Below are 11,631 nucleotides of genomic sequence, written 5' to 3'. Positions count from 1 at the left end.
GGACAGACACTTCTCTGTCAAGCAGGGAGACAGTGTGGCGGCACGTTTAACACGCACGATGGCTTCCCAGCAATACTCAAGCAACTGTGAGCCGCCACCGCCAGGTGCCCAGGACCCTCGGCACAAGGCCCCCCGTCCGTGGTGCTGGCGCTCGAGGGCTGTCCAGTCCCACACGGTGGCCTATGCGCACTCGCCACTGAGTGCCCCAAATGTGGCTGGTCTGAACCCAGATGCGCAGCAGGTGCGAAACAAGATGCTGGGTTTTCAAGACTCAGCGCTGAGAGGTGGTAAGTGAATTTCTCGCTAATTTATATATATGTAATTTAGAGAACTCATTTTTAAAAATTAAGATATAATTGACATACTAGTTTCAGGTACACAACACGATGATTCAATATTTGTATATATTGCAAAACTAATTTTTATACGGATTACATGTTGAAATAAAATGCTGGATATATTAGGTTAAATATACTCATTAAAGTTAATTTCACCTGCTTCTTAAATGTGGCTGCTAAAAAATTTCAAATTACATATGCGACTTGCATGCTATTTCTGTCATCAGGGCGGTTCTACAGAAGATGCTAAAGCTGATGGAAAATGTGTATTTTATATATACTATATGTAACACAGGTATATTATAAGCAAAATATGCACAAAGAAATGCCAGGTGGAAGGAGAAGCAGGCCCAGGTGTGCGTCAGCTTGGGGCTCCCCCCTCCCCCCGGCCCCCATAACAAGCAACCACAGCCGGGGCGGCTTAAACAACAGACAGTGACTTTCTCAGGGTCCTCCCGAGGCCTCCCTCCTGGGCACGCAGACGGCAGTCTCCTCCCTGCGTCCTCACACGGTCGGCCCCCCTGTGTCTGTGTCCCAATCTCCTCCTCTTACAAGGACACCAGTCCTATGGGATTAGGGACCAGCCTAACGGCCTCATTTTTACTTAATTACCTCTGAGGCCCAGGAATTCAACACATGAATCTGGGGACACAGCTCTGTCCACAAGGGAGGACGAGGCGGCGGGGTTCTGGGGAAAAGGTCCCCGTGGTGGGTAGACGAGGGCTGGTGTGTCTGAGGGTCGCCATGGAGTCCAGTTCCCGGAAATATTAACCGCCTGGAAATCACCCCAAACCTTCTGCTCACTCTGGAAAACCTGGAGCCATAAGGAGGGTGGGGACCAGAACCACCAGAGAAAGGTTTGCAGGCGAGACTTGTTAATTTGAACCTGGAAATTAGTTTTTGTTTTGGTTCTTCTTTTTTTTTAAAGTAATAACCAAAACGGTTCAGAAGTACGGAAGTTCTGAGAGATGCTGTCAATTTTACTTTACACTGAGAATCTCGTGTTTCCGTAGGTTATTGTTTTCAATAAAACTTCTTAAGTGTTTTGGAAATAACAACAAAACCCCAATGAAATACATCAGTAGATGCTTTTATGGAAAATTTCCAAGGCAACTGTTAAGTGAGGAAAAAACCCAAGCTGTGGAACAAGCCAGTTATTTTCAAACCACACAGGAGCCCAGTGAGCCCAAACCCTGCGCCGTCTGCCCGTGTGTCAGGGGCACAGGGCCGTCACAGAGGACGAGCTGGGGCAAGGCCAAGGGGGCTTTTCCGTCACTTGACATTTCTGCTGCTGAGGGTTTTTCCTTTTACACTGAAAGTGCATCAAAATTGTGCAGTTGAAGAAACAGAGACGAATGAGAAGAAAACGGAGACCACAACGAGACAGGCAGCAGGGCAGGCCAGAACGCGCGCCGTCGTTGGCCCCGTGCTGTATGACTCTGGGCAAGGCCCTGCCCCTCCCTCTCTTGGCTGAAGCAGGAATTTAAGCAGTTTGGTAAAGCCACCGGTCCTCACTGTGTGCACATGCATGTACACACACGTGACACAGCCATGAACGCACACACAGCACACACCCTTTCCTGTCCTGCCCTAGACTCCACGCCCTGGACCTTTAAGTCGCCCCTCTGAGGCTGCCTGGGGACAGAGGCCCGGCCCCTTCCTTGGTCCTGGCATCCTGGCGACATTGAACCACGAGGAAAACAGGCAGGTCTGACCCAGAAGCTGGGTCGTGAGGGCTGCTGACCCCGGCCAGGAGGTCCGGGCCTGACGGACTTGCCTGCGGCCTGAGGCAGGCCCTGCCCTTTCCGAACCCCGGCCTCCTCCCGGACAAGACGCAACTTGCGGGATCATCACGGGATGGGAAGGAGCTTTGTAAGTTGGGGTGTTTCAATCGGGGGCGGGTGAGTGGGGGAGCCTCGCAAACTGGAACCGCGTGGGGTCACATCAAGTGCAGGTTCTGACCCAGTGGGTCCCGGCATTTCTAGGCGGCTCCTGGGTGACACCGCGGGTCGTGGTCCACACCCAAGTCATGAGAAGCTAAAGAAAGCCCGGAGGTTTACTCATTTCCAGAACACGAACCAGGCGCACAGGGAGGGGAAAGAGACAATGAATAGCGCACATCCTTGAGCTGGCGACTCTGGATGCAGAGGGGGGGCCGGGCCCTGGGGGAGGCAGGGGTTCCATGGGGGCCCCGGCAGGCGGCGCTGTCCTCCCTGGGAGCCTTGGGGACGCCGGAAGGAGCCTGTCACATGCCAAATCCCGCTCCATCCTGGCAATTACGGTTTATCGCTGTAGCGCTAATCCCTTAAAGTTAGTCATTAGTGGCTTAACAACCACGTAGCGCTGGTGCCCACTGACGAACTGGCGGCGCTGGGGTCTCTGCCAGAACCAGAACCTTCCGGGACCTGGCTCCCCACCCGAGTGCACCCAGAGCCCCCTGCAGGCGGCGGGGCGAGCAGCTGGCAAACTCAGCAGCAGGTGACTGAGCGGACCTGGGAGGACGTTGCAGGGGGTCTCTGCGCCCCGTCCACCTAGATGCAGCCCTGGGGGGTGGGGACGGCCCCTCCTGCCCCTCTTCAGGGAAGGAAATCCTGAAACTCGGCGCAAGCGCTGTCAGCCTGGGGCTGGGTGGGTGGTCCGGGCCGGGGGTGGGCTTTCCACCTAGAAGCGGCCTCAGGGACCCCCCTGCCAAGGAAGGAGGAGGGTGAGGAGCCCAGGGCAGGGGTGAGACCAGGTCCGGGTGCTCACGGGAGGCTGGGCCTGGGGAGGCTCAGCTGCCGGCCGCCCACCCTGTCCTCCCACAGACACGGGGCCAGGTGTTGGGCGGGGGCCCAGCTCCGCTGCTGCAGGACCCGGGCAGGGACTAAGTCTCAGGAGGTGACACAAGGCTGGGGACGGGTGGCCCTGAGGGACCCACGGCACGAGAGGGGCAGTGGGGAGGGCTGACCTGGCCTTGGGGCCACGCGTTGCCAGCGGGAGTCAGGGCCGTGGCACGAGCACAACCCCTCAGCCCCCAACCCTCTGGCACGTGCCTCTCCCACCAGGGTTCCTGCAGTTCAGTTCTGGCCTTGCAACCGAGACCACCACGCCCAGGGGTGCCTGCCTGGCCCGCGCACCCCCTCGTAGGCCCCGTGGTGATCCCTGGGCAGAGATCATGAGCTTCCGGCCTGGCCTTCTGGCCAGTGTGACCCCACCAGCCGGGCCATCTCAGCAGCAGCCGGCCGCTCCCGCCTGCCCCGAGGGGGGACTGGCCCCGTCTGCCCCGTCTGGGAGCCGCCATCTAGCAGGTGCCGTCTGCATGCTGGGGCGCACACAAGGGCCTTGCGGTGCATTTGTGTGGGCTAATGATTTTGTGTCAAGTTCTGACTTGGGCCTTTTATCACTGGCCTCTGAATTCAGTGATTTCACACGGGAGGCAGGCCGAGGCCAGGCCTGGGGTGACAGGGACACAGCCTCCGCCATACGGGGGCCCAGCCCCAGCCCTCCACAGCGCCGGGGACGGGGGCAGAGTCCAGACAAGGACCTGGTCCCCCACTCCCAGGCTGGGGCCCAACAGCATCTGTGGGACCTTTTCTCCCGCAAAGCAGCAGGGAAGCGCCACTGTGGGCTTGGGGCTCCCGACAGAGGGAGGGAGACGGACGAGGCCCCTCCCCACCCGCCTCGCGTGGAGGGTCTCAGAGCCCCGAGACGTGACCTCACTCTGTGCTGGTGTGTCCGCGGCACTGGAAAGGGGGCCGCTCCGGCGTGGAGTGAGGGGTGAAGGAAGGTGCACTCTGACGTCTGCTGGAAAACCCCCAACTGGGGGTCTTCACTAAGCGCAGGACCCCCAGGACCGCCGCCTGGCTTGGCAGGGCTTTGTGCGAGCGTCGCTGCCGTCCCCCCGATTGGTGACGACAAAGAAACACGGAGCCTCACTCCTCCCCCGCGAGATGGCGCCAAGGGCGCCCAGAGCGTCTGAGGGGGTGAGGGAGCAGGACACCCCCAGACGGACCAGAGTCCAGTTCCGAGCAGACTGAGGCCCTGGGAAGCCAGTCTGCACGCCGAGCCTCAGTCTTCTCAGTCTTCTCATCTGTGAAGCGGGAACAGCACTTTCCTCCAGGGCCGTATTGGCGGTCAAACCAGCCAGGGGGCTCTGGGTTCCGGGCCTGTGCTGACCTTGCTGTGACCCTGGGCCTGGCTGGGCCTTGTCTGTCCGGGCACCCATTCACAGACAGAGCTCCAGAGCGACTGTGATGGGGGTGGGGTGTGAAAGGCGGGGTCGGGGCAGCCCCAGACACACAGGCCACACCTCCCAGGGCTCTGGGCTCTGCAGAGGGACCCAGTGCTGGCCCTCCCCGCCCACCTCCCCTGACAATGGCCTGGAGACCTGCCGTGGGGCAGCACCGTAGGTGAGGCTACGCCCAAGGCCGCTCCTACCCACCTCTGCCGGGCTCCGGCAGTACCCACCTCTGCCCAGCTTGCCTGCAACAGGCACACAGGGCGGGGACGTCAGGATGGCAGGGGTGCCGAGCTGTGTGTGTGGAGGGAGCCCGTCAGCCCAGGGGCTCAGATGCACACACAGTGAGCCGGGTTGGGGCTGAGGGGAGCCTTTATTTCACAAGCGCCGGGAACTTCGCTGGCAGCCCAGGTTCACCCACCAGGTCCAGGCACGGCCAGGCTTGAGCACGGTGCGGTAGGGGCGCCTGGGGGAGGGGATAGGAAGCCAGTCCAGAGCACTGCCCCTGAGGTCCCCCACCGCTGCCTCCTACCTGCTCTCCAGGACGGAGGGTGACGAGGTGGTGGCCTGTCCCTGCAGAGTGGCCATGAGCCCAGGGGTCGCGGAGGGGCACCCCTGAGCCGCTTAACCCTGCCGGCCAGAGCTGTGCCCGCCCACAGGGGTCCTGTGCACAGGTGCAGGCCGCCTGGGCGGGGTGGCTGGGGGGCACGCAGGAGTCCTCATCAGGCCCTGACGCTCACGGCCATCTGGGCAGGAGGCCGGGCCCTGTGGATGGGGTAGCTGGCCTGGTGGGGGGACGGGCCTGAGCGGGCTCCCGCCGGCTGCCTGCTTCCGCCTTCAGAAGTTGAGGGCACGGCTGGCGCGGGGCTGGGGGCTGCAGGCTAGGCCACGGTCTGGCGGCTGAAGAGGTCAAGGGTGAGGGCGCTGAGGAAGGCGGGGATGCTGTCCTGCCGCAGCAGGTGCAGCTCGATGAGCTCCTGCACCGTCCGAGAGAACTCCGTCTCCAGCAGTTGCATCTTGGTGCCCGAGGGTCCCGCGGCCTGCAGGGTGGGCGGGAGACACGGGAGACGCCGTTAGCAGGTGGGCCCTGGGCGGGTCGCCCCACTCAATCCCCTGTTGTCCCAGGCTCCAGACGCGGATGGGCCATCTGCCCAAGTCCAGGCACGACCCCCAGGCGAGGCTGTTTCTCGGGCCTCCTGGGTGGCGGGTCTCACCCACGCTTCTGGAACCTAGAAGCCAGGACGGGGGTGTGCACTCCAGCTCACCAGCTCCTCCGGGTCTGTCCCCCCTCAGACCCCAGCCCTTGTGAGGACTCTCCGTGCCAGGCGTGAGGGCCCTGTGACGGCCACGAGGCTGCAGGTGCTCCGAGGCGGGTCTCACGCCGCCCCGTGTGCCAGGGGGACGGCCGAGGGGCCGCCGTGTCAGGGCCTCTCACCCACTGCCCTCGGGCGCTGCTGCACGTCAGGGCTCTCTGTCACAGCGGCGGGGCTGCCTCTGGAGTCCGCTAATCCAAGTTCAAATCCTGCCCCTTCCGGCTGTGAGGCCTCGGGCACGGAACGGAGGGGCTCCCGGCTGAGGGCACCGCTGGGAGCTAGCCCACTCGGTGGGGCTTGCTGAAGGGCGGCCGGTGGGGGTCCAGGCGGTCCTGGAGAACCCGAGAGAAGCCAGCTCCTTTCACTGCTTCTCTACGTAAACGCGCCGCCTGTGACCGGGGAGGTGGCAGGAAGGAAGACGGGCCTGTGTCCCCCAGTGACTCAGGCGACAGCCTTTAACCACCGTGTGTGCCACACGGGGGGGGGCCCACGCTAGCTGGTCAAGCCCTCACGTGCAAATGGGGAGACTGAGGCCCAGATGGCTCGGGGCTGGCCTGGGTCACAAGGCAGGTGCGAGCAGGGCCCAGGGCAGGTGCTCCCGGGGGTGCAGGGCAGCTGGGGGGTGGACAGAGGCCTGAAGGTGCCCAGACCCGGGCAGGGCTCACGGGGAAGCTCCCTCCCTCCCTCGGGCAGGCCTGCGGCAGCTCCCAGACCCTAGATGGTGCCCCGACGTGGGCCTCACCTGCCAGCAAGCCCATCCCAGGTGAGTTAGGACCCCTGGGGTCTGCCTGCTGGGGGCGCAGGTCTGGGGAGAGGCCGTCGTACACCAGACAGAAGCCTGTGGCCTGCGACCCTGTTCAGCAAGGCAGTGGTGCTGATGGGGCAGCTCAGGGGAGTCAGGAGGCGAGTGGGGTGGCAGCCACCGCAGGCCAGCCCCCAACTCGTGGAAAGACCACCTGCCCACCCGCCCATCCAGCCCGGTCAGCTCCACCCCTGCTCGGAGGATGAAGGCCACCACTCCGCTTGGGGAATCCCAGGCTGGAAGGGACACACCCGGTGACACGCACACCCCCCATGGGAGAGCCCCCTCCTTCCCAGGCAGCCGACTAGGAAAGGCTTCTTCCCGCCGACCCCCAAACTCGCCTGCCAGCCAGAACCCTGGCTCCGCCTTGGTGGGCGCCCGCTGCACCAAGATTCCTGTTAATGGCCACCAGAAAGCGGAGCAGCGCCGCCTGCGGCCCACCCACGCGGCGGCCCAGGCTTGGGGGAAGATGGACACGCTCCTCCCAGCCCACAGAGACCCTGAGAAACGGCCCCTGCCAAGACACACGTCTGATAAAGGACTTGTGTGCAGAGTCCACCTGCAGCTCTAACAACTCAACAGTAGAAAGACAGACGACCTGGTTAAAAAGTGGGCGAACCATCCCAATGGGCCTTTTCCCAAAGGATACAGACAAATGGCCACACCACCACCTGTCTTTAGGGAAGCGCAACTGGAGCCCACGGTGAGACCCGCCTCAGGCCCGCGAGGACAGCTGTAACCAAGGCGACACGGTGCTGGGAAGGACACGGGGAAGCAGCAAGGCGGGCACGGCGGGCGCTGCGCAAACGGCCTGGCGGTCCCTCACGCGTGAGCCCCGTGACCCGGCAATTCCACCTCTGGGTACGTGCCCAGGAGAAGGGAAAACACACATCCACACAGGAACTGGCACAGGAACGTTCACGGCAGCAACATTCGACCTAAGTCAAAACGCAGAAACCACCACCGACAGGCGAACAGGTAAGTGCAGCGCAGCCACAGAAGGGACGGCGCTCTGTACACGCGACGCCACGGACGGCCCTCGAGAGCACACGCCAGGCCAGGCAGGGAAGACCCCGTCGGCGTGACTCCGCTCGCGCTGGCGAGTGCCAGAGCAGGCAAAGCCGCCGAGACGGGGGCTGGGACGGGGGTCGGGGAGGGAGCGACTGCCGGGGGGCATGGGCCTTCTCTGTGGCGAATGAAGACCTTCCAGCGTCAGGTGTGGACGCCGCCTCAGCAGGGCCGTCTGCAACTAAAGGCACCCTTCTGCCCAGCAGCCCGAGGGTGACCCCCCGGCGGGCCCAGCAGGGCAGGAGGAGGCCCGATAAGGTGCAGGCCTGGAGGTGCCATGGAGGGGGGCCCTCCGAGACCCCAGGGAAGGAGCTGGCTCCAGCTCTGCATCGGCCTGCCCCCTGCCCTCCGACCCACGACCCTTCCGAGCGGCCGTGGGGCTCTGGGTGCTGAGGCCATCTTGGCCGCGTGCCGTCTCGCTTGGTCCCGGCCCCGCCCCCTCCCCGCCCCCGCGGGCGGCCGGCCGGCCCTGCTCCGTTGCCCGTTAACACATTTAGCCTTGTCATAAGGGTTCAACACAGACCATTTTCAAACAAAAATAAGAGAAACCACTCTGACCTTTACCAAGAAAATCCTTTAATTTCTGCCTTCTGCTCTTGATTCTGAGTTTTTTTCCCTAAATGTCAGAGGGGCTGGTTCTCAGCTGTCAGCTCAGCACAGGCTGGGTGGGGGGTCAGTGGGTGGAGGGAGTTGGGGGCCCGAAGGGGCAGCCGAGTCTCCAGGCTGTGCAGTGGTTAGGGGCAACCCCGGCCCGTCCCCCTCCCCGGAACCTGGCCCTCCCCCAGCCCCCTGCTCCCCCAAGAGGCAGCCTTCCGCTCTGACTTAAACTGGAGGTCCTCTGGGCGCCTCCCCAGGCCCCTGCAGGCTCTGCATGCGGGTCAGACACGCCTCGCGGTGTCTACACCGGGGCTGCCACTCCCGACGAGCAGGCCCGGCTCAACCCCGACCAACAGGGAGCTGCCTGGGACCCCTTGTCCACCTGCGGGCATCGCCCGGTGCTCGTTCCGCTCACGGGCAGTTCCGGGACACCCGGCCGCCCTCAAGACCCGGGAAGCAGGGGGCCAGTGCTTCTCTCTCATCTTGACCCGCGTCCAGGCAAACCCCACGGCTCCCGGCTCCTCCCCTGACGTGCTGCCCGGGGCCCGTGTCCCGGTTCCATGGAGCTGCCGTGTTCCCAGGACGTGCTCATCAGCCTCCTGCGTTCAACGCTACCTGGTCCCCAGGTACCTTGTACGACACTCTAATTAGGCGCTGTTCACTTAAAACCAGGGCGTGGTTTTTAAAAAAGCAAACTGCCCAGTAAGATGTGCTGACCATGCTGGATGGGAGGGGTCAGGCGTGCAATAAAAGCGCCCGGCTTGAGGGACACGTGGGACCAGGTCAGCCCAGTCCAGGGGGTGGCCTGGCCTCAGGCCCAGCCCGCTGCCTGCCCTCCGTGGTGACCGGATGCAGCAGACACTGCTCTCTGCCTGGGGAGGGCGAGGATCCTGCCTGGATTAGCTGCGAGGAAATCAAAGCACCCCCGTCTTCAGAACAGAGTCAGGGCTTCTCAAGACAGGAATCTAACACATTCCAAGTGCTTTCATGCGCCCACGGGCTGATCCGGGGAGGGCAGCTTGCCCCAGCCGGCCAGCATCCTCTTGAAACTTCTGTGCTGGAGAACGCCCTGGAGCCGGCACTGGGGGTGCCCCCTCGGGCGCCCGCCGTCCCCCGCGCAGCACAGCCTCCGACAGCGAGGACAAGGCTGCTGGCGAGAGCATCGGAACAGGAACACCGGCTGGGGAGCTCATGGGGCTAAGATGAAAGGTGGATCATTACAGTTTTCTGAATTCTCCAGGGTTTTAAACTATAACTGTACATACTTGTAATCAGTAAAAACAATATCTAAATTACATCCACAAGGCCTGAACAGCTTTGAGAATGGGCAAATACACACAGCGTCCCTGCTACAGGCACGTGCTGACGTGTGGCTTCACCAGCTCCCAGGCCAGGGGCTGAGTGGGGCCCGCAGTGGGGACACACGGTGTCTGGGACTGGGGCTCGTGGGACGCCCTGCTACGGTGCCGTCACCACCTGTCGGCCTCCAGGGCTGGGGTGAGCTTCGCAGGGGTTGGGGGGGGGGACACCTGGCTGGCTTCCTCCAACATCCTCCCTGCCTGTGGGAGGGCACCTCCGGGGGTGCCCTGCCCGCCCCCGGTGTCCTGGGTCACGGGTGACACCCAGCGTGGCGGCCGGAGGCCTGCAGACGCTGTGGAAGTCTCTGCGCCGCCTACCCACCTGTGTTCCTCAGAGAGATGCACGCACAGCCCCCTCTGGCTCCCTGAGAACCTGGCACCGTGGAGCCCTTCTCGCCGGCCAAGAGGACGAGCTCTCCCGGCCCACTCTGGCTGCTCCCTCCCTCGCCTGGCGCCTCGAGGCCCCTGTCCCAGCCCCCTGTGGGCCCGCCGGCGCATCCCTGTCACCTCCAAAGCCCGGTCAGCCCCCTCCCCGCCGAGAGCAGATGCCTCCGTACCCCATGAGGCCGGCCGGGTGTGGCTCCTAAACCAGGGGCAACTGGGGGCGGCCGCTGCACTCTGGGTCTCCAGGGCAGGCGGCCCCGGGAGGCCTAGGCAGATGCTGATGCATGCGAACAAGCAACGGACACGGTGGCAAGTGGGTCAGGACAACTTGGCCAGAAGCTGAGAGCGCTGTCCCGGCACGAAGTTCCAGGGAACGGAAGCTGGCAAAAAAGCATGTCCAGCAAAATAGCTCACCCAATTATCCCCGCTTAATTGTACTGAAAAAACATCTAAATACTGCATGTTCTAATTATACCAGCGTTGTTGGAATTCACCGTCCCCAGCTAGGGGTGACCTTTCCCAAGAGTGATTGTGGGGGACAAGGCCGGGCACCCCAACAGTTGCAGCTCCGTCTCAAACCCACAATTATTATTATTATTATTATTCTATTTATACAGCCCTCCATCTTCCTAGATGCTCCGTTTTAGATCCACACGCAGCTGTTCCGGCAGCCTCACGAAGGGGGAGGGCGCACGCGGGGCACCGAGGCCCCGAGCGGTCACTCCCAGGAGCCCCGCCCCTCACAGGTGGGCACCCAAGGTCTCCTTCCAGGAGGTTCCTGGGGGCAGAGGCCCGTGGACAGGGGAGGTACGAGTGGGAGTGGGCACCACAGAGCCAACCGCCTCCTTCTCACGTTCTCAGGGGGCAAGGGCCAGAGAGAACCTGAAGGCCCGGCTCCCCCCACTCTGGGCCCACCGCCCCCCTGGGCCCCCGCCTCCTCCGTCAAGTGGGCTGGGCCACGTGTCCCCTCCAGCCCTCATCCAGAAGCCTCTCCCTCCTCGCTCTCCATCGGACAAGTCACACAGCCTCAGAGTAATTTTGTGGAGCCCACGGGGGCCGCAGAATCATCTGAAGAGCGATGTGGCTGGATGACCAGCAGCGATGGAGTCAGAAGCTGGGCTCACCGCCGGCCGCTCTCCTGTCTGCTGTGTGACTGTGTGCACATCGCTTCACCTCTCTGAGCTGGACTTTCCTCAATTTAAGGGGGGATGCGTGCCTGTGTTCCCACCCCAGAGGGCTGCTGGTGGGCTCAGATGATAACACCTGTCAAAACGCTCATCAGGCTCCGGGAGAAGCGGGGAGATTTACCCAGCTGCCTGAAACAACCGGAAAAATGAGCCACAAACACGCAACAGTGCTTTCAAGTCCTGGGAATGAGGGGCACGGTCCCGGGAGACGGGAAGCAAGCCCTGTGATGGCCCCGTTCACCCCTCAAGAGACTTTCTGGGCACAGTGAGGGAGAGGCCCGGGCAGAGCCAGTGGACTCTCTGAGCTGAGAGTCTGGGGAGATCCAGGTGGCCAGAGGGTGCAGGACAGAGTGCCCGAGAGCAGAACC

At 62.7% G+C, this 11,631-nt stretch overlaps 1 protein-coding gene across 1 annotated transcript in view; it reads right to left on the bottom strand.

Moving 5' to 3' along the window:
* Positions 1–5,336: 5,336 nt before the first annotated feature.
* MAD1L1 (mitotic arrest deficient 1 like 1) overlaps positions 5,337–11,631 on the bottom strand; it is a 321,496-nt gene continuing 315,201 nt past the window's right edge. The window contains exon 18 of the mRNA XM_060077985.1: positions 5,337–5,594. Coding sequence (XP_059933968.1) covers positions 5,436–5,594 — 159 coding nt within the window. The 3' untranslated portion in view covers positions 5,337–5,435. The remainder of the gene's footprint in view (positions 5,595–11,631) is intronic.

This window comes from Mesoplodon densirostris, chromosome 16, assembly GCF_025265405.1.
Source record: "Mesoplodon densirostris isolate mMesDen1 chromosome 16, mMesDen1 primary haplotype, whole genome shotgun sequence".
In the NCBI taxonomy this organism is placed as follows: Eukaryota; Metazoa; Chordata; class Mammalia; order Artiodactyla; family Ziphiidae; genus Mesoplodon; species Mesoplodon densirostris.
This window is presented reverse-complemented; position numbering and strand designations above follow the sequence as displayed.